The sequence below is a fragment of the Ascaphus truei genome, unplaced genomic scaffold, assembly GCF_040206685.1.
Source record: "Ascaphus truei isolate aAscTru1 unplaced genomic scaffold, aAscTru1.hap1 HAP1_SCAFFOLD_1366, whole genome shotgun sequence".
Taxonomy (NCBI): Eukaryota; Metazoa; Chordata; class Amphibia; order Anura; family Ascaphidae; genus Ascaphus; species Ascaphus truei.
In genome coordinates this window covers 24,844-48,662 of record NW_027454245.1, presented here as the reverse complement: position 1 = coordinate 48,662, position 23,819 = coordinate 24,844, and the positions used below count along the sequence as shown (strand labels likewise).

Here is a 23,819-nt window from a genome sequence, read left to right as displayed (position 1 = left end):
TGGTTCCCATATAGTCCTGGGTTAGAAGGGGGGGATCCCATATAGTCCCTGGGTTAGAAGGGGGGGAATCCCATATAGTCCCCAGGTTAGAGGGGGGGAATCCCATATAGTCCCCGGGTTAGAAGGGGGGATCCCATATAGTCCCCGGGTTAGAAGGGGGAGGATCCCATATAGTCCCGGGTTAGAAGGGGGGATCACATATAGTCCCCAGGTTAGAAGGGGGGGGGATCCCATATAGTCCCTGGGTTAGAAGGGGGGGATCCCATATAGTCCCCGGGTTAGAAGGGGGGATCCCATATAGTCCCCGGGTTAGAAGGGGGGGGATCCCATATAGTCCCCGGGTTAGAAGGGGGGTCCCATATAGTCCCCGGGTTAGAAGGGGGGGGATCCCCATATAGTCCCCGGGTTAGAAGGGGGGGGATCCATATAGTCCCGGGTTAGAAGGGGGGGGGATCCATATAGTCCCGGGTTATAGGGGGGGATCCCATATAGTCCCCAGGTTAGAAGGGGGGGATCCCATATAGTCCCCCGGGTTAGAAGAGGGGGATCCCATATAGTCCCCGAGTTAGAAGGGGGGGGATCCCATATAGTCCCCCGGGTTAGAAGGGGGGGGATCCCATATTGTCCCCGGGTTAGATGGGGGGGGATCCCATATAGTCCCCGGGTTAGAAGGGGGGATCCCATATAGTCCCGGGTTAGAAGGGGGGGAATCCCATATAGTCCCCGGGTTAGAAGGCGGGGATCCCCCATATAGTCCCAGGTTAGAAGGGGGGGGAATCCATAAAGTCCCGGGTTAGAAGGGGGGGGGGGATCCCATATAGTCCCAGGTTAGAAGGGGGGGGAATCCCATATAGTCCCGGGTTAGAAGGGGGGGAATCCCATATAGTCCCCGGGTTAGAAGGGGGGGGATCCCATATAGTCCCAGGTTAGAAGGGGGGGGAATCCCATATAGTCCCGGGTTAGATGGGGGGGGGGATCCCATATAGTCCCCGGGTTAGAAGGGGGGGGGATCCCATATAGTCCCCGGGTTAGAAGGGGGGGGATCCCATATTGTCCCCCGTGGTTAGATGGGGGGGGATCCCATATAGTCCCCGGGTTAGAAGGGGGGGATCCCATATAGTCTCGGACTAGAAGGGGGGGGATCCCATATAGTCCCCGGGTTAGAAGGGGGGGGATCCCATATAGTCCCGGGTTAGGAAGGGGGGGGAATCCCATATAGTCCCGGGTTAGAAGGGGGGGATCCCATATAGTCCCTGGGTTAGAATAGGGGGGGTCCCATATAGTCCCCGGGTTAGAAGGGGGGATCCCATATAGTCCCTGGGGTTAGAAGGGGGGGGGATCCCATATAGTCCCCAGGTTAGAAGGGGGGGGATCCCATATAGTTCCCCGGGTTAGAAGGAGGGTGGGATCCCATATAGTCCCCGGGGTTAGAAGGGGGGGTGATCCCATATAGTCGCCGGGTTAGAAGGGAGGGGATCCCATATAGTCCCCGGGGTTAGAAGGTGGGATCCCCATATAGTCCCCGGGTTAGAAGGTGGGGATCCCATATAGTCCCCGGGTTAGAAGGGGGGGATCCCTTATAGTCCCCGGGTTAGAAGGGGGGATCCCATATAGTCCCGGGTTAGAAGGGGGGATCCCATATAGTCCCCGGGTAAGAAGGGGGGGAAATCCCATATAGTCCCTCACACTCCTCCACTCTCTCTCTCCCCTCACACTCCCCCACTCTCTCTCTCTCCTCCACTCTCTCTCCTCACACTCCCTCACCCCTCACATGGTAGCTGCACTCTCTCTCTCTCCTCCACTTTCTCCTCCCCTCACACTCCCTCACTCTCTCTCTCCTCCACTCTCTAACCCCCCTCACACTCCCTCACTCTCTCTCTATCTCCTCCACTCTCTCTCCCCCCCACTCTCTCCCCCACTCTCTCTAACCCCTCACACTCCTCCACTCTCTATCCCCCCTCACACTCCCCCACTCTCTCTCCCCCTCACACTCCCCCCACTCTCTCTCCCCCCTCGCACTCCTCCACTCTCTCTCCCCCTCACACTTCCCCACCCTCTCCCCCCTCACACTCATGAACTCTCTCTCCCCTCGCACTCCCCCCACTATCTCTCCCCCCCACACTTCCCAAATCTCTTATCCTTCCCCACTCTCTCTCCCCTTCACACTACTACTCTTCACTCATCTCTCCCCTCACACTTCCCCACTCTCTCTCCCCCACACTCCCCACACTCTCTCCCCTCCACTCTCTCTTCCCCCTCACACTCCCCACAATCTCTCCCCCTCACACTCCTTCACTATCTCCCCCCACCCCCTCTCTCTGCTCCCCTCACACTTCCCCACTCTCTCTCCCCCACACTCCCCACACTCTCTCCCCTCACACTCCTTCACTCTCTCCCCCCCCACCCCCTCTCTCTGCTCCCTCACACTCCCCCACTCTCTCCCCTCCACTCTCTCTCAACCTCACACTCCCCCACGCTCTCTCCTACACTTTCTCTTTTCCCCCCCCCCACTCCCCACTCTCTCTCCCCCCCCCACTCCCCACTCTCTCTCCCCCTCACACTCTACCCCTCACACTCCCCCTCTCTCTCCCCCTCACACTCCCCTACACTCTCTCTCCCCTCACACTCCTTCACACTCTCTCCCCTCACACTCCTTCACTCTCTCTTCCCCCTCACACTCCTTCACTCTCTCCCCTCACACTTCCCCACTCTCTCCCCCCCACCCCCTCACCCCCCATCTGTGTATCTGTCTATCTCTCTCCCCCATTATTAGAGACCCCCTTCCTTCCTTCCTCCCATTATTACAGGTAATTAACCCTATGATTTGGGGTTTCACTGACACATCCCCCTCACTCCCATTGTATGAGATGACACAATACCCTAATTACCTTATTACCCAAACTGTCCGTGCATTGGTGTGTAAATCCCCTCTCTCTCTATTGTACCCTCTAAGGAGAGCGCTCAGGCCCTGTAACACCTCCCTGTCCCCAGCTGTCCTCTGTATCCCAGTGTAGGACATTTCATAGGGTTTCATGTTTTTTCCTCTCTCTCCCCCCTCACACTCCCCACTCTCTCCCCTCCACTCTCTCTCCCCCCTCACACTCCCCCCTCAAACTCCCCCCCTCACACTCTCCCCACTCTCTCTCGCCTCCACTCTCCCCCCTCACACTTCCCCACTCTGTCTCCCCTCCACTCTCCCTCCCCCCTCACAGTCCCCCCTCACACTCCCCCACTCTCTCTCGCCTCCACTCTCCCCCCTCACACTTCCCCACTCTGTCTCCCCTCCACTCTCTCTCTCCCCCTCACACTCCCTCACACTCTCTCTCCCCTCACACTCCTTCACTATCTCCCCCCACCCTCTCTCTGCTCCCCTTACACTTCCCCACTCTCTCTCCCCCACACTCCCCACACTCTCTCCCCCTCACACTCCTTCACTATCTCCCCCCACCCCCTCTCTCTGCTCCCCTCACACTCCTCCACTCTCTCTCCCCTCACACTCTCCCGCGCTCTCTCCCTACACTTTCTCTTCCCCCCCCCCCACTCCCACTCTCTCTCCCCCCCCCACTCCCCCACTCTCTCTCCCCCTTACACTCCCCCACACTCTCTACCCCTCACACTCCCCCACTCTCTCTCCCCCTCACACTCCCCCACACTCTCTACCCCTCACACTCCTTCACTCTCTCCCCTCACACTTCCCCACTCTCTCTCCCCCCCACCCCCTCACCCCCCCCCCCATCTGTGTATCTGTCTATCTCTCTCCCCCATTATTAGAGACCCCCTTCCTTCCTTCCTCCCATTATTACAGGTAATTAACCCTATGATTTGGGGTTTCACTGACACATTCCCCCCCCCTCACCCCATTGTATGAGATGACACAATACCCTAATTACCTTATTACCCAAACTGTCCCGTGCATTGTGTGTAAATCCCCCTCTCTCTCTATTGTACCCTCTAAGGAGAGCGCTCAGCCATGTAACACCTCCCTGTCCCCAGCTGTCCTCTGTATCCCAGTGTAGGACATTTCATAGGGTTTCATGTTTTTTTCCTCTCTCTCCCCCCTCACACTCCCCCACTCTCTCCCCTCCACTCTCTCTCCCCCCCTCACACTCCCCCCTCACACTCCCCCACTCTCTCTCGCCTCCACTCTCCCCCCTCACACTTCCCCACTCTGTCTCCCCTCCACTCTCCCCTCCCCCCTCACACTTCCCCCTCACACTCCCCCACTCTCTCTCGCCTCCACTCTCCCCCCTCACACTTCCCCACTCTCCCCTCCACTCTCTCTCTCCCCTCACACTCCCTCACACTCTCACTCTCCCCCTCACACACCTTCACTCTCTCTCCCCTCACACTCCCCACTCTCTCTCCCCTCACACTCCCCCACTCGCTCTCCCCTCACACTCCCCCACACTCTCTCCCCTCACACTCCCCCACTCTCTCTCCCCTCACACTGCTTCACTAAATCTCCCCTCACACCCCCCCCACTCTCACTCACCCCCACACTCCTCACTCTCTCCCCTCACACCCCCCACTCTCTCCCCTCACACTCCTCACTATCCAACCCACACACTCCCCACACTCCCCCACTCACACCCCCTCACACCCCTCCCCACACTCTCTCCCCTCACACTCCTTCACTCCTCTCTCCCCTCACACTCCCCCACTCTCTCCCCTCACACTCCTTCACTATCTCTCCCCTCACACTCCCCCACTCTCTCCCCCTCACACTCCTTCACTCTCTCTCCCCTCACACTCCCCCACTCACTCCCCTCACACTCCTTCACTATCTCTCCCCTCACACTCCCCCACACTCTCTCTCCCCTCACACTCCCTCACTCTCTCTCCCCTCACACTCCCCCCACTCTCTCCCCTCACAACTCCTTCACTCTCTCTCCCCTCACACTCCCCCACTCTCTCCCCTCACACTCCTTTACTAATCTCTCCCCTCAGACTCCCACGCTCTCTCTGCCTCACACTCCATCACTCTCTCTCCCCTCACACTCCCCCACTCTCTCCCCTCACACACCCCCACTCTCTCCCCTCACACTCCCCCACTCTCTCCCCTCCACACTCCCCACTCACACCCCCACTCCCACTCCCCCCACACACTCCCACCCTCTCCCCCTCACACACCCCCACACTCTCTCCCCTCACACTCCCCCACTCTCTCTCCCCCACACACTCCCCACTCACACTCCCCTCACACACTCCCCACACACCTCCCCCCACACACTCTCCACTCACACTCCCCACACACTCCCCCACCTCCCCCACACACTCCTCACTCACTCTCACCTCACACTCCCCCACTCTCTCCCCTCACACTCCTCACTACTCACCCCTCACACTCCCCACACTCCTCCCCCCTCACACTCCCCCACTCTCTCCCACACTCACACTCCCCACCTCACACCCCCTCACACTCCACCCACACCCCCCACACTCCCCCACCACACACACCCCTCACACCCCCCTCACACATCTCCCCACACACCCTCACTAAACTCCCCTACCCACCCCACACACTCCCCTCACACTCCCACACTCTCTCCCCTCACACTCCCCTCACTCTCCCCTCACCCTCACAATATCTCCCCCTCACACTCCTCACTAAACTCCCTCACACTCCCCCACACTCTCTCCCCCCACACTCCCCACTCTCTCTCACCTCACAATCCCCCCCCACACACTCCCTACACTCAACCCACTACACTCCCCACACACTCCCCCACATCACTCACCCCCCTCACACCATCCCCACACTCTCTCCCCTCACACTCCCCACTCTCATCCCCTCACACTCCCCCACTCTCTCCCCTCACTTCCCCCCACACTCTCCCACCCCTCACACTCCCCCACTCTCTCCCCCCTCACAACTCCCCCACTTTCTCTCTCCCCTCACACTCCCCCACTCTCTCTCCCCTCACACTCCCCCACTCTCTCTCCCCTCACACTCCCCCACTCTCTCTCCCCTCACACTCCCCCACTCTCTCTCCCCCTCACACTCCCCCACTCTCTCTCCCCTCACACTCCCCCACTCTCTCTCCCCTCACACTCCCCCCACTCTCTCTCCCCTCACACTCCTTCACTATATCTCCCCTCACACTCCCCCACTCTCTCCCCTCACACTCCTTCACTATCTCTCCCCCTCACACTCCCCCACTTCTCTTCCCCCCTCACACTTCCCCACTCTCTCTCCCCTCACACTCCCCACTCCCCACTCCTCTCCCCTCACACTCCCCCACTCTCTCTCCCCTCACACTCCTTCACTATATCTCCCCTCACACTCCCCCACTCTCTCCCCTCACACTCCTTCACTATCTCTCCCCCTCACCACTCCCCCCACTCTCCTCCCCCCCTCACACTTCCCCACTCTCTCTCCCCTCACACTTCCCACACTCTCTCCCCTCACACTCCCCCACTCTCTCCCCACACTCCCTACTCTCTCTCCCCTCACACTCCTTCACTATATCTCCCCTCACAGTCCCCCGCTCTCTCTCTCCCCTATCACTCCCCAAATCTATTTTCCTCTCCACTCTCTCTCCCCTCACACTTCCCCACTCTCTCCCCTCACACTCCCCTACCCTCTCCCCTCCACTCCCCCACACTCTCTCTCCCCTCACATTCCCCCACACTCTCTCTCCCCTCACACTTCCCCACTCTCTCTCCCCTCACACTCCCCCACTCTCTCTCCCCTCACACTCCCTCACACTCTCTCTCCCCTCACACTCCTTCACTACATCTCCCCTCACACTCCCCCACTCTCTCTCCCCTCACACTCCCCCACTCTACCTCCCCCCTCGCACTCCCCCACTCTCTCCCCCTCACACTCCCCCACACTCTCTCTCCCCCTCCACTCCCCCACACTCTCTCTCTCTCCCTCACATTCCCCCACACTCTCTCTCCCCTCACACTCCCCCACTCTCTCCCCCTCACACTCCCTCACTATATCTCCCCTCACACTCCCCCACTCTCTCCCCTCACACTCCCCCACTCTCTCCCCTCACACTCCCTCACACTCTCTCTCCCCTCACACTCCTTCACTATATCTCCCCTCACACTCCCCCCACTCTCTCCCCCCTCACACTCCCTCACACTCTCTCTCCCCTCACACTCCTTCACTATATCTCCCCTCACACCTCCCCCACTCTCTCCCTCCCCTCACACTCCTTCACTCTCTCTCCCTACCCCCTCTCTCCCCCTCACACTCTTCACTCTCTCCACACTCCCCACTCTCTCCCCCCTCACACTCCTTCACTATCTCTCCCCTCACACTCCCCCACACTCTCTCCCCTCGCACTCCCCCACTCTCTCCCCCCTCACACTCCCCCACTCTCTCCCCCCTCACACTCCTTCACTATCTCTCCCCATCACACTCCACCACTCTCTTCCCCATCACACTCCCCCACTCTCTCTCCCCCCCTACTCCCCCATTCTCTCTCCCCCCTCACACTCCTCCACTGTCCCCCCCCCTCTCCCTCTCTCACCCCTTCTACCACCCCCTTCTCTCTCTCCTCTACCCCCCTCTCTTTCTCCCTCCCCCCATTCTCTCTGTTCACCCCCCCTCTCCCTCCCCCCCTCCCTCCCTCACCTGAACACTAAACAAAAGTTATTTGTGTTCACCTCTGCCCACACTGGCCCTTTAAGAGTAACAATTCCTACTGGGGGGGGGGGGGAGAGTATATAAGGGAGGTGGGAGAGTGCCAGGGTCAGTGCCACGCTCCTCCACAGCCGGGATGGGTCTGTTCCACAGAGAGAAGCAGGAGCCGGAGACCGGGGGGGAGAGGGCCCGGGGGGGGAGGGCCCGGGGGGAGAGTAAGGGGGAGAGCGAGATGACCGAGAGCGACTCCTACCCCCCCCAGGACAAGAGGCGGGCAGGGGGGGGTACTCAGGTGTGGGCGGAGGGTCCTCCGGGTACTGAGACGTAAGTGCAAGGCTATCTGTCACTGCGTATAACGCGCACGGCTATCTGTCACTGCGTATAACGCGCACGGCTATCTGTCACTGCGTATAACGCGCACGGCTATCTGTCACTGCGTATAACGCGCACTGGCTATCTGTCACTGCGTATAACGCGCACGGCTATCTGTCACTGCGTATAACGCGCACGGCTATCTGTCACTGCGTATAACGCGCACGGCTATCTGTCACTGTGTATAACGCGCACGGCTATCTGTCACTGCGTATAACGCGCACGGCTATCTGTCACTGCGTTATAACGCGCACCGGCTATCTGTCACTGCGTATAACGCGCACGGCTATCTGTCACTGCGTTATAACGCCACGGCTATCTGTCACTGCGTATAACGCGCACGGGCTATCTGTCACTGTGTATAACGCGCACGGCTATCTGTCACTGCGTATAACGCGCACGGCTATCTGTCACTGCGTATAACGCGCACGGCTATCTGTCACTGCGTATAACGCCACGGCTATCTGTCACTGCGTATAACCACCACGGCTATCTGTCACATGCGTATAACGCGCACGGCTATCTGTCACTGCATCATTATACAGCGCAGCATGATCATTATCAGTGTATAGATACTCTGCATCATTATACAGCGCGGCGTGATCATTATCAGTGTATAGATACTCTGCATCATTATACAGCGCGGCGTGATCACTATCAGTGTATAGATACTCTGCATCATTATACAGCGCGGCGTGATCATTATCAGTGTATAGATACTCAGCATCATATATACAGCGCTGTGTGATCACTATCAGTGTATAGATACTCTGCATCATTATACAGCGCGGCGTGATCATTACCAGTGTATAGATACTCTGCATCATTATACAGCGCGGCGTGATCATTATCAGTGTATAGATACTCTGCACCATTATACAGCGCGGCGTGATCACTTTCAGTGTATAGATACTCTGCATCATTATACAGCGCGGCGTGATCACTATCAGTGTATAGATACTCTGCATCATTATACAGCTCAGCGTGATCACTATCAGTGTATAGATACTCTGCATCATTATACAGCGCGGCGTGTTCATTATCAGTGTATAGATACTCTGCATCATTATACAGCGCGGCGTGATCACTATCAGTGTATAGATACTCTGCATCATTATACAGCGCAGCGTGATCACTATCAGTGTATAGATACTCTGCATCATTATACAGCGCGGCGTGATCGTTATCACTGTATTACAGGAAGTAACACAGAGTTATGTGAAAACGAGGCATGTCCTGGGCACAGAGTTATAACAAATAATACAATGGTTACAGAAATACAGTTACACAATGTTGGCTCAATAAATGAGTTTGATTTGCTAAACCCGCTGTGCCCTCTGTTCCTTTGTCCATCTGTCCAGGACTGACCGCAGGCTTTCGTGCAAACACTGGGGCACCGGTAACTGTATCGGTAACTGTGTGCAGCATTTCTCTGAGATTTTCTGTACAAAAATACAGTTACATAATGAGCAGGGTATACATTATATACAAGACGTCGCATGCACAGTTACAGGTAATATATATTATAGGCGTATGTAACAGTTACAGATAATATATATTATAGGCGTATGTAACAGTTACAGATAATATATATTATAGGCGTATGTAACAGTTACAGGCAATATATATTATAGGCGTATGTAACCGTTACAGATAATATATATTATAGGCGCATGTAACAGTTACAGATAATATATATTATAGGCGTATGTAACAGTTACAGATAATATATATTATAGGCGTATGTAACAGTTACAGATAATATATATTATAGGCGTATGTAACAGTTACAGATAATATATATTATAGGCGTATGTAACAGTTACAGATAATATATATTATAGGCGTATGTAACAGTTACAGATAATATATGTTATAGGCGTATGTAACAGTTACAGATAATATATATTATAGGCGTATGTAACAGTTACAGATAATATATGTAATAGGCGTATGTAACAGTTACAGATAATATATATTATAGGCGTATGTAACAGTTACAGATAATATATGTTATAGGCGTATGTAACAGTTACAGATAATATATATTATAGGCGTATGTAACAGTTACAGATAATATATGTTATAGGCGTATGTAACAGTTACAGATAATATATATTATAGGCGTATGTAACAGTTACAGATAATATATGTTATAGGCGTATGTAACAGTTACAGATAATATATATTATAGGCGTATGTAACAGTTACAGATAATATATATTATAGGCGTATGTAACAGTTACAGGTAATATATATTATAGGCGTATGTAACAGTTACAGATAATATATATTATAGGCGTATGTAACAGTTACAGATAATATATATTATAGGCGTATGTAACAGTTACAGATAATATATATTATAGGCGTATGTAACAGTTACAGATAATATATATTATAGGCGTATGTAACAGTTACAGATAATATATATTATAGGCGTATGTAACAGTTACAGATAATATATATTATAGGCGTATGTAACAGTTACAGATAATATATATTATAGGCGTATGTAACAGTTACAGTACAGGTAATATATATTATAGGCGTATGTAACAGTTACAGATAATATATATTATAGGCGTATGTAACAGTTACAGATAATATATATTATAGGCGTATGTAACTGTTACAGGTAATATATATTATAGGCGTATGTAACAGTTACAGGTAATATATATTATAGGCGTATGTAACAGTTACAGATAATATATATTATAGGCGTATGTCACAGTTACAGGTAATATATATTATAGGCGTATGTAACAGTTACAGGTAATATATATTATAGGCGTATGTAACAGTTACAGGTAATATATATTATAGGCGTATGTAACAGTTACAGATAATATATATTATAGGCGTATGTAACTGTTACAGGTAATATATATTATAGGCGTATGTAACAGTTACAGATAATATATATTATATGCGTATGTAACAGTTACAGATAATATATATTATAGGCGTATGTAACAGTTACAGATAATATATGTTATAGGCGTGTGTAAAAGTTACAGATAATATATATTATAGGCGTATGTAACAGTTACAGGTAATATATATTATAGGCGTGTGTAACAGTTACAGATAATATATATTATAGGCGTATGTAACAGTTACAGATAATATATATTATAGGCGTATGTAACTGTTACAGGTAATATATATTATAGGCGTATGTAACAGTTACAGATAATATATATTATGGGCGTATGTAACAGTTACAGATAATATATATTATAGGCGTATGTAACAGTTACAGATAATATATATTATAGGCGTATGTAAAAGTTACAGATAATATATATTATAGGCGTATGTAACTGTTACAGGTAATATATATTATAGGCGTATGTAACAGTTACAGATAATATATATTATGGGCGTATGTAACAGTTACAGATAATATATATTATAGGCGTATGTAACAGTTACAGATAATATATATTATAGGCGTATGTAACAGTTACAGATAATATATATTATAGGCGTATGTAACAGTTACAGGTAATATATATTATAGGCGTATGTAACAGTTACAGGTAATATATATTATAGGCGTATGTAACAGTTACAGGTAATATATATTATAGGCGTATGTAACAGTTACAGATAATATATATTATAGGCGTATGTAACAGTTACAGGTAATATATATTATAGGCGTATGTAACAGTTACAGATAATATATATTATAGGCGTATGTAACAGTTACAGGTAATATATATTATAGGCGTATGTAACTGTTACAGGTAATATATATTATAGGCGTATGTAACAGTTACAGATAATATATATTATGGGCGTATGTAACAGTTACAGATAATATATATTATAGGCGTATGTAACAGTTACAGATAATATATATTATAGGCGTATGTAACAGTTACAGATAACATATATTATAGGCGTATGTAGCAGTTACAGGTAATATATATTATAGGCGTATGTAACAGTTACAGATAATATATATTATAGGCGTATGTAACAGTTACAGATAATATATATTATAGGCGTATGTAACAGTTACAGATAATATATATTATAGGCGGATGTAACAGTTACAGATAATATATATTATAGGCGTATTTAACAGTTACAGATAATATATATTATAGGCGTATGTAACAGTTACAGATAATATATATTATAGGCGTATGTAGCAGTTACAGGTAATATATATTATAGGCGTATGTAACAGGTACAGATAATATATATTATAGGCGTATGTAACAGTTACAGATAATATATATTATAGGCGTATGTAACAGTTACAGATAATATATATTATAGGCGTATGTTACAGTTACAGATAATATATATTATAGGCGTATGTAACAGTCACAGATAATATATATTATAGGCGTATGTAACAGTTACAGATAATATATATTATAGGCGTATGTAACAGTTACAGATAATATATATTATAGGCGTATGTAACAGTTACAGATAATATATATTATAGGCGTATGTAGCAGTTACAGATAATATATATTATAGGCGTATGTAACAGTTACAGATAATATATATTATAGGCGTATGTCACAGTTACAGATAATATATATTATAGACGCATGTAACAGTTACAGATAATATATATTATAGGCGTATGTAACAGTTACAGATAATATATATTATAGGCGTATGTAACCGTTACAGATAATATATATTATAGGCGTATGTAACAGTTACAGATAATATATATTATAGGCGTATGTAACAGTTACAGATAATATATATTATAGGCGTATGTCACAGTTACAGATAATATATATTATAGACGCATGTAACAGTTACAGATAATATATATTATAGGCGTATGTAACAGTTACAGATAATATATATTATAGGCGTATGTAACAGTTACAGATAATATATATTATGAGCGTATGTAACAGTTACAGATAATATATATTATAGGCGTATGTAACAGTTACAGATAATATATATTATAGGCGTATGTAACAGTTACAGGTAATATATATTATAGGCGTATGTAACAGTTACAGATAATATATATTATGGGCGTATGTAGCAGTTACAGGTAATATATATTATAGGCGTATGTAACAGTTACAGATAATATATATTATGGGCGTATGTAAGTTACAGATAATATATATTATGAGCGTATGAAACAGTTACAGACCAGATTAAAATGTGAGACAACCTTAGTTTTGAAAGAACTTAAACTGGTGGTGGATATGAGAGTCTCTGGTAGGTTGTTCCAGTTTTGGGGTGCACGGTAAGAGAAGGAGGAGCGGCCGGATACTTTGTTGAGCCTTGGGACCATGAACAGTCTTTTGGAGTCTGATCTCAGGTGATAGGTGCTGCATGTGGTAGGGGTGAGGAGCTTGTTCAGGTAGCTGGGTAGCTTGCCCAGAAAGTATTTGAGGGTGAGACAGGAAAGGTGAACTTTGCGCCTAGACTCTAGTGATGACCAATCTAGTTCTTTGAGCATTTCGCAGTGATGTGTGTTGTAGTTGCATTGGAGAACAAAACGACAAATTGAATTGTAGAGGGTGTCAAGTTTGCTAAGGTGGGTTTGAGGAGCCGAGCCATATACTATGTCTCCATAGTCAATAATTGGCATTAGCATCTGCTGTGCGATACGCTTTCTGACCAGGAAACTTAGGGAGGATTTGTTCCTGTAAAGTACCCCTAGTTTGGCATAGGTCTTGGTTGTCAGGGTATCAATGTGCATTCCGAATGTTAAGTGGGAGTCAAACCATAAGCCCAGGTATTTAAAACTAGTGACAGGTGTTAGGGTGGTTTTAGCGTTGGTTCTGATCAGGAGCTCAGTCACTGGAAGCTTTACAAATTTAGTCTTGGTCCCAAATACCATTGTTACAGTCTTGTCAGTGTTTAAAAACAGTTTGTTTTGGGAAATCCAGTTTTCGAGTCTCAAAAATTCAGACTGAAATATGTGTTGAAGGTCAGAGAGGCTATGGCTGTGTGCATATAGGATTGTGTCATCTGCGTACATGTGTATTGAATCTATATGGGAATATATAGAATACATGTGTATTGAGGCTTCCTTACAAGCTGTGGGAAGATCATCGATGAACACTGAGAAGAGTAGGGGCCCCAGAACAGAGCCTTGCGGGGACACCACAGGTGATATCCAGGGGGTTGGAGTTAGAGCCTGAGATGGACTCATGTTGGGATCTACCTGATAGGTAGGACTGAAACCAGTTTAAAGCATGTTTCCCTATTCCAGAGCTCTGGAGTTTGTTAAGCAGGATAACATGATCAACTGTGTCAAAAGCCTTTGCAAAATCTAGGAATACTGCACCAGTGAGTTGTCCCCGTTCCATCCCACACTGGGTCTCATTGCAAACTTTTAGCAGGGTAGTTACGGTGGAGTGTTTGGGGCGAAAGCCAGATTGGAATTGGCTAGGGAAATTTGTCTTGGTGTAGAAATCGCTTAATTGGGAGTGGACAAATTTTCCATGGCTTTGGATAGTATTGGGAGAAGTGAGATTGGCCTGTAGTTTGAGACAGTGTTTTTGTCCCCACTTTTGAAGATTGGGACAACTCTGGCAGTTTTCCAGGTCTTAGGGATATGGCCTGCAGACAGGATAGAGTTGACTACGGACACAATTGGTTTAGCAATGGCTGGGGCACCAAGTCTTAGGAACCTAGATTGTAGTAAGTCGGGTCCACATTGGCTGCTTAGTTTTAGTTTGAGGAGCGCTTGTGTAATCTCCTCTTCAGATACTGGGACAAATTGAAATTGTGGGCAGTGTTGGGAGGGGGTGGGACTATAGGGGTACTCCCAGGGTGAGATTCAGGTTTGTGGTTTGGGCTGCGTTTCGCTAATAAGTTAGTAGCACACCCCACAAAGTAATCATTGAATGCATTTGCAATGTCAGTGGGGTTTGTCAGAATAATATCCCCCTTAGTGATATTACTTGGTTGTTGATGGTTAGGAGCCTGGAATATATTGTTGATAACCTTCCAGAAGTTAGCTGGGTTTGATGTATTTTGGTGGAGATTGTCAGAGTAATATTGTGCTTTTGCGTGCCTTGTTTGCCTTGTGCACACGTTCCACTGGCATCTGTAGTGATTGAGATCCTTGGTAGTGCCAGTTACTTTGTAGCTTTTCCACAAGGCATCCCTGAGCTGGTAGAGTGCTATAAGGTCAGGTGTAACCCATGGAAGGTGGGCCCCCTGTACCCTTATTTTGTGTAGTGGAGCATGGGTATTGCAGAGTTTTAAGAACTCGGATTGGAAATAGTCGAGCGCAGAATCAGGGTCGGGAATTAAATCGATTCTGTGCCATGGGCAGTTGGTAAGGTCATCCAGAAACTGTTGTGGGTTAAAGTTTTTAAATGTTCTAGTGAGGAGAACTTTGGGGCTTGAATGGGGCGGTTTAATTTTCCTTACACAGTACACTATTGCATGGTCACTGAAAATGTCAGGAAGGATGCCAGAGGATTGGATTCTGCTGGGGTTTGAGGAGAGAATCCAGTCTAGCAAGGAATGGTTGTGCGATTTCAGGTTTATCCGTGTGGGTTGGGAAATGAGTTGCGATAGGTTAAGCGATTTAATTTGTGTGTGGATTTTGTGATTTTTAGGGTCAAGCCAATTGAAGTTGAAATCCCCAAGAACTAGCAGCTCACTCTTCTCATTCAGAGAGGAAATGGAGCCAAGAAATTGGGTGATATCAGTCAGAGATTGTAGAGGGGCTTTAGGGGGGGCGGTAGATGCCAGCAAGCAAGATGGGCTTAGAGAAGGGGAGGCAGATTCTGCCAACTAGTATTTCAAAAGAGGGTGGGCTTGGGGGGGGCAATTTATCAGTGTAAATTGTAGGGTGTCCGCAATATAAAATAACACCCCTCCTCCTCTCTTTGACCTATCTCTCCTAGAAATGGAGTATCCCTGAATGGCGATATTTGCATCAGGGGTTTTAGGGGATAGCCATGTTTCTGTGAGAACAATGGCTTTGGGTTTAGGCATAAGGCACCATGCCCTTAGTTCATCCAGTTTGGGCAGCAGGCTCCGGATGTTTATATGGGCGACAGATAGCCCTTTTTGGAATTTGAAGGGGGTATTCTCAGGGGTGTGGGACAGAGTTGAAAAGGGAGGACCTGGGTTAGGTTCAATATCACCTGCTAAAGAGAGTAATAGTATGAGTAGAAATTTGGGTAGTTGTTTGCAAGGTGTAAATTTGTGGTGTTTGCCATTTGAGTGAGCAGTGGTTGGTGTGCTGGTTTTCAGAGTTCTCCACCAACATTCGGTAGATAGTGCCAGGCTTTTGAGTAGTCCAGGGTGTATGGTGATATTGGGTGTGGGCATGGAGGGGGGAGTTTGTAGTTCATAGAGGGAGTAATATTTCCATGAGGCCACGAGAAAGAACAAAGTTGAGGTACATACCAGGTTCATTATGCCAAAGGTAGGTAATGCTGCATGGGGCTGTAGTGAGCCAAGAGTGTGCAGACTAAACAGCAGGGGCGCGCCTTTTCCTTGTCAAATGTTTATCTGCATTGCAATGCTTGGGGTCTATGCAGTGGGCTGAGTTAGTGGTAGTGCAGGAGGTAGTTGTGTGCAGTCAGTGTTGGGTGAGGCTGCAGTGAAATAAGTTGTAAAGGGGTGAGGGGTTAAATTGTGCAGGTAAACAGCAGGGATCATAGTGTGGTCAGAATAGCTCACCGTGTGTTGCCTTGTGTAGAAGAGTTAGTAGAAAGATGCAGTCCCAAGTCACCTCTAGTCAAACTATAGTCTAACTATATATTGTCACTTAAAATGATCACTATAGTCTAATTATATCTACATTTAAAGCAGTCACATGACCCTCCCCCTCCCCAATAAATCAGCTTGTTCCAGTTGGTCAATTAGCAGCACACAGTTAAGAGAAGAAGAAAACAAACACACCTTTGATATTCAAACATACCAAAAGTTCAATAATACAGGCCGGGTGGGTAATTATTTTAAAACAGGACTATATAGATGCAGGTTTATAGATACTCTGCATTATTATACAGCGCGGCGTGATCATTATCAGTGTATAGATACTCTGCCTCATTATACAGCGCGGCGTGATCATTATCAGTGTATAGATACTCTGCATCATTATACAGCGCAGCGTGATCATTATCAGTGTATAGATACTCTGCATCATTATACAGCGCAGCGTGATCATTATACAGTGTATAGATACTCTGCATCATTATACAGCACAGCGTGATCACTATCAGTGTATAGATACTCTGCATCATTATACAGTGCAGCGTGACAATTATCAGTGTATAGATACTCTGCATCATTATACAGCGCGGCGTGATCATTATCAGTGTATAGATACTCAGTATCATTATACAGTGCAGTGTGATCATTATCAGTGTATAGATACTCTGCATCATTATACAGCGCGGCGTGATCATTATTAATGTATAGATACTCTGCATCATTATACAGCACGGCGTGATCATTATCAGTGTATAGATACTCTGCATCATTATACAGCGCAGCGTGATCACTATCAGTGTATAGATACTCTGCATCATTATACAGTGCCCCCTCTCTCTCTCAGCGGTGGGCCTCACGCTCCGGCGGTTCCTCCTGAGGTTCGGGGAGGACTGGATCTTCCTCTTCTTACTCGGGGTCAGCATGGCGATCATCAGCTTCGGACTGGACGTCACTATCGCCAAACTGCAGAGAGGTGAGACCCGTCTCTCCCGGTATACACCGGTTTCACTCCGGCGCGTCCTGAATGCGTTCCACGTTCCGGACACTTCCCGGAAACATTCCTCTCTTGTTCAGGGTCCAGGAATGATTCCGGGTTGGTTTCCTGTTCTAGGCGCATCAATTGTTCTAGAGAACGTCTAGATTTGGATCTAGAAAATCTAGTCCTCCCATTGGTTCTATGGAGAAAAACAAACTTTGCTTGGTTCTAGCTTCTATTTTCCTGATGTGTCTGGTTTTGTTCTAGTTTCAGGGGTAGAATCCAGTTTATTTCATACAATAATGTCATTCTGGATTAAGTGTGATCCGGTTTTGTTCTAGACGAGGATTTCCCATTCTAGTCTCCGACGGGTGTATTTACTTCCAGATTCGGAGAATGTCGTCATCTTGATTTATTCCCTAAATACAGGTTTTTATTTATACACAAAGTGCGGAGTCACAGACCGCGCTCCTAGAGTATAGATTTATATCATGCCCGGTGCACGGGGACAATGGGAGGGAACGGTAACCCCCCCAAAATCTGTAAGGGAACAGAGGTCATGTAATAGAAAATGAAGGTGTCCACTTGCGTTTAAACTGCTGCCGCTGCCGGTAACGTAACCGGTACCTTCCAGGTGCTAATGGGAGACACCTTGGTATGATAATATGAACACATACAGGTGAGTCACTGGAGCTGCTCCAGAAACCGGTGACACTTATGAATTGATATACTATTATATACTATATTCTATATATATATATATATATATATATACTATTTCTGTGCAATCCTGTGATTGGCGTTCTTGGTGTTTGTTACACTGCTGGCTTCCTATTTAGGTTCTGTGATTGACCCTAGGTTCTGTGATTGCCCCTAGGTTTTGTGATTGCCCCTAGGTTCTGTGATTGCCCCTAGGTCCTGTGACTGACCCTAGGTTCTGTGATTGACCCTGGGTTCTGTGATTGCCCCTAGGTCCTGTGACTGACCCTAGGTTCTGTGATTGACCCTGGGTTCTGTGATTGCCCCTAGGTTCTGTGATTGCCCCTAGGTTCTGTGATTGCCCCTAGGTTCTGTGATTGACCCTGAGTTCTGTGATTGCCCCTAGGTTCTGTGATTGCCCCTAGGTTTTGTGATTGCCCCTAGGTTCTGTGATTGCCCCTAGGTTCTGTGATTGCAGGTTCTGTGATTGACCCTGGGTTCTGTGATTGCCCCTAGGTTCTGTGATTGCCCCTAGGTTCTGTGACTGACCCTAGGTTCTGTGATTGCCCCTAGGTTCTGTGATTGCCCCTAGGTTCTGTGATTGCCCCTAGGTTCTGTGATTGCCCCTAGGTCCTGTGACTGACCCTAGGTTCTGTGATTGACCCTGGGTTCTGTGATTGCCCCTAGGTTCTGTGATTGACCCTAGGTTCTGTGATTGACCCTAGGTTCTGTGATTGCCCCTAGGTTCTGTGACTTACCCTAGGTTCTGTGATTGCCCCTAGGTTCTGTGATTGCCCCTAGATTCTGTGATTGCCCCTAGGTTCTGTGATTGCCCCTAGGTTCTGTGATTGCCCCTAGGTTCTGTGATTGCCCCTAGGTTCTGTGATTGCCCCTAGGTTCTGTGATTGCCCTTAGGTTCTGTGATTTCCCTTAGGTTCTGTGATTGCCCCTAGGTCCTGTGACTGATCTAGGTTCTGTGATTGCCCCTTGGTTCTGTGATTGCCCCTAGGTTCTGTGATTGACCCTAGGTTCTGTGATTTCCCCTAGGTTCTGTGATTGACCCTAGGTTCTGTGATTGCCCCTAGGTTCTGTGATTGCCCCTAGGTTCTGTGATTGACCCTAGGTTCTGTGATTGACCCTAGGTTTTGTGATTGCCCCTAGGTTCTGTGATTACCCCTAGGTTCTGTGATTGACCCTAGGTTCTGTGATTGACCCTAGGTTCTGTGATTGACCCTAGGTTCTGTGATTGACCCTAGGTTCTGTGATTGACCCTAGGTTCTGTGATTGCCCCTAGGTTATGTGATTGCCCCTAGGTTCTGTGATTGCCCTTAGGTTCTGTGATTGCCCCTAGGTTCTGTGATTGCCCCTAGGTTCTGTGATTGCCCCTAGGTTCTGTGATTGCCCCTAGGTTCTGTGATTGACCCTAGGTTCTGTGATTGCCCCTAGGTCCTGTGATTGCCCCTAGGTCCTGTGACTGACCCTAGGTTCTGTGATTGCCCCTAGGTTCTGTGATTGCCCCTAGGTCCTGTGACTGACCCTAGGTTCTGTGATTGACCCTGGGTTCTGTGATTGCCCCTAGATCCTGTGACTGACCCTAGGTTCTGTGATTGATCCTGGGTTCTGTGATTGACCCTGGGTTCTGTGATTGCCCCTAGGTTCTGTGATTGCCCCTAGGTTCTGTGATTTCCCCTAGGTTCTGTGATTGCCCCTAGGTATTGTGATTGCCCCTAGGTTCTGTGACTGACCCTAGGTTCTGTGATTGCCCCTAGGTTTTGTGATTGATCCTAGGTTCTGTGATTGCCCCTAGGTTTTGTGATTGACCCTAGGTTCTGTGATTTCCCCTAGGTTCTGTGATTGCCCCTAGGTTCTGTGATTGCCCGTAGGTTCTGTGACTGACCCTATGTTCTGTGATTGCCCCTATGTTCTGTGATTGACCCTAGGTTCTGTGATTGCCCCTAGGTTCTGTGACTGACCCTATGTTCTGTGATTGCCCCTAGGTTCTGTGATTGCCCCTAGGTTCTGTGATTGCCCCTAGGTTCTGTGATTGCCCCTAGGTTCTGTGACTGACCCTATGTTCTGTGATTGCCCCTAGGTTCTGTGATTGCCCCATGGTTCTGTGATTGCCCCTAGGTTCTGTGATTGCCCCTAGGTTCTCTGATTGACCCAAGGTTCTGGGATTGACCCTAGGTCCTGTGATTGCCCCTAGGTTCTGTGATTGCCCCTAGGTTCTGTGATTGCCCCTAGGTTCTGTGATTGACCCTAGGTTCTGTGACTGACCCTAGGTCCTGTGACTGACCCTAGGTCCTGTGACTGACCCTAGGTTCTGTGATTGCCCCTAGGTTCTGTGATTGCCCCTAGGTTCTGTGATTGCCCCTAGGTTCTGTGATTGCCCCTAGGTTCTGTGATTGCCCCTAGGTTATGTGATTGCCCCTAGGTTCTGTGATTGCCCCTAGGTTCTGTGATTGCCCCTAGGTTCTGTGATTGCCCCTAGGTTCTGTGATTGACCCTAGGTTCTGTGATTGCCCCTAGGTTCTGTGATTGCCCCTAGGTTTTGTGATTGATCCTAGGTCCTGTGACTGACCCTAGGTTCTGTGATTGCCCCTAGGTTCTGTGATTGCCCCTAGGTTCTGTGATTGACCCTGGGTTCTGTGATTGACCCTGGGTTCTGTGATTGACCCTAGGTTCTGTGATTGCCCCTAGGTTCTGTGATTGCCCCTAGGTTTTGTGATTGATCCTAGGTCCTGTGACTGACCCTAGGTTCTATGATTGCCCCTAGTTTCTGTGATTGCCCCTAGGTTCTGTGATTGACCCTGGGTTCTGTGATTGACCCTGGGTTCTGTGATTGACCCTAGGTTCTGTGATTGCCCCTAGGTTCTGTGATTGCCCCTAGGTTCTGTGATTGCCCCTAGGTTCTGTGATTGACCCTAGTTTCTGTGATTGACCCTATGTTCTGTGATTGCCCCTAGGTTCTGTGATTGCCCCTAGGTTCTGTGATTGCCCACGGGTTCTGTGATTGCCCCTGGGTTCTGTGATTGACCCTAGGTCCTGTGACTTACCCTAGGTCCTGTGATTGACCCTAGGTTCTGTGATTGACCCTAGGTTCTGTGATTGCCCCTAGGTTCTGTGATTGACCCTGGGTTCTGTGATTGACCCTAGGTTCTGTGATTGCCCCTAGGTTCTGTGATTGCCCCTAGGTTCTGTGATTGCCCCTAGGTTCTGTGATTGCCCCTAGGTTCTGTGATTGACCCTAGTTTCTGTGATTGACCCTATGTTCTGTGATTGCCCCTAGGTTCTGTGATTGCCCCTAGGTTCTGTGATTGCCCCTAGGTTTTGTGATTGCCCACGGGTTCTGTGATTGCCCCTGGGTTCTGTGATTGCCCCTAGGTTCTGTGATTGACCCTGGGTTCTGTGATTGACCCTGGGTTCTGTGATTGACCCTAGGTTCTGTGATTGCCCCTAGGTTCTGTGATTGCCCCTAGGTTCTGTGATTGCCCCTAGGTTCTGTGATTGACCCTAGTTTCTGTGATTGACCCTATGTTCTGTGATTGCCCCTAGGTTCTGTGATTGCCCCTAGGTTCTGTGATTGCCCCTAGGTTTTGTGATTGCCCACGGGTTCTGTGATTGCCCCTGGGTTCTGTGATTGACCCTAGGTCCTGTGACTGACCCTAGGTCCTGTGATTGACCCTAGGTTCTGTGATTGCCCCTAGGTTCTGTGATTGCCCCTAGGTTCTGTGATTGACCCTGGGTTCTGTGATTGACCCTAGGTTCTGTGATTGCCCCTAGGTTCTGTGATTGCCCCTAGGTTCTGTGATTGCCCCTAGGTTCTGTGATTGACCCTAGTTTCTGTGATTGACCCTATGTTCTGTGATTGCCCCTAGGTTCTGTGATTGCCCCTAGGTTCTGTGATTGCCCCTAGGTTCTGTGATTGACCCTAGGTTCTGTGATTGACCCTAAGTTCTGTGATTGCCCCTAGGTTCTGTGATTGCCCCTAGGTTCTGTGATTGCCCCTAGGTTCTGTGATTGCCCCTAAGGTTCTGTGATTGACCCTAGGTTCTGTGATTGACCCTAGGTTCTGTGACTGACCCTAGGTTCTGTGATTGACCCTGGGTTCTGTGATTGCCCCTAGGTTCTGTGATTGCCCCTAGGTTCTGTGATTGCCCCTAAGGTTCTGTGATTGCCCCTAGGTTCTGTGATTGCCCCTAGGTTCTGTGATTGACCCTAGTTTCTGTGATTGACCCTATGTTCTGTGATTGCCCCTAGGTTCTGTGATTGCCCCTAGGTTCTGTGATTGCCCCTAGGTTTTGTGATTGCCCACGGGTTCTGTGATTGCCCCTGGGTTCTGTGATTGACCCTAGGTCCTGTGACTGACCCTAGGTCCTGTGATTGACCCTAGGTTCTGTGATTGACCCTAGGTTCTGTGATTGACCCTAGGTCCTGTGATTGACCCTAAGTTCTGTGATTGACCCTAGGTCCTGTGATTGACCCTAAGTTCTGTGATTGCCCCTAGGTTCTGTGATTGCCCCTAGGTTCTGTGATTGCCCCTAGGTTCTGTGATTGACCCTAGGTTCTGTGATTGCCCCTAAGGTTCTGTGATTGCCCCTAGGTTCGCCAGGTGTTTAGGAGTATTGGATTTGCCAGTGACTCACCTGTATGTACATATTATCATACCAAGATGATTGCCCACGGGTTCTGTGATTGCCCCTGGGTTCTGTGATTGACCCTAGGTCCTGTGACTGACCCTAGGTCCTGTGATTGACCCTAGGTTCTGTGATTGACCCTAGGTTCTGTGATTGACCCTAGGTCCTGTGATTGACCCTAAGTTCTGTGATTGACCCTAGGTCCTGTGATTGACCCTAAGTTCTGTGATTGACCCTAGGTCCTGTGATTGACCCTAAGTTCTGTGATTGCCCCTAGGTTCTGTGATTGCCCCTAGGTTCTGTGATTGCCCCTAGGTTCTGTGATTGACCCTAGGTTCTGTGATTGCCCCTAGGTTCTGTGATTGCCCCTAGGTTCTGTGATTGACCCTAGTTTCTGTGATTGACCCTATGTTCTGTGATTGCCCCTAGGTTCTGTGATTGCCCCTAGGTTCTGTGATTGCCCCTAGGTTTTGTGATTGCCCACGGGTTCTGTGATTGCCCCTGGGTTCTGTGATTGACCCTAGGTCCTGTGACTGACCCTAGGTCCTGTGATTGACCCTAGGTTCTGTGATTGACCCTAGGTTCTGTGATTGACCCTAGGTCCTGTGATTGACCCTAAGTTCTGTGATTGACCCTAGGTCCTGTGATTGACCCTAAGTTCTGTGATTGCCCCTAGGTTCTGTGATTGCCCCTAGGTTCTGTGATTGACCCTAGGTTCTGTGATTGCCCCTAAGGTTCTGTGATTGCCCCTAGGTTCGCCAGGTGTTTAGGAGTATTGGATTTGCCAGTGACTCACCTGTATGTACATATTATCATACCAAGATGTCTCCCATTAACC

At 48.4% G+C, this 23,819-nt stretch overlaps 1 protein-coding gene across 1 annotated transcript in view; it reads left to right on the top strand.

Moving 5' to 3' along the window:
• Positions 1 to 7,814: 7,814 nt before the first annotated feature.
• Positions 7,815 to 23,819, top strand: part of LOC142475760 (chloride channel protein ClC-Kb-like) — a gene marked incomplete at its 3' end in the record, with an annotated part of 39,607 nt that continues 23,602 nt past the window's right edge. The window contains 3 exon segments of the mRNA XM_075581492.1: positions 7,815 to 7,852; positions 7,854 to 7,921; positions 17,514 to 17,642. Of these exon segments, the coding sequence (XP_075437607.1) occupies positions 7,830 to 7,852; positions 7,854 to 7,921; positions 17,514 to 17,642 (220 nt within the window).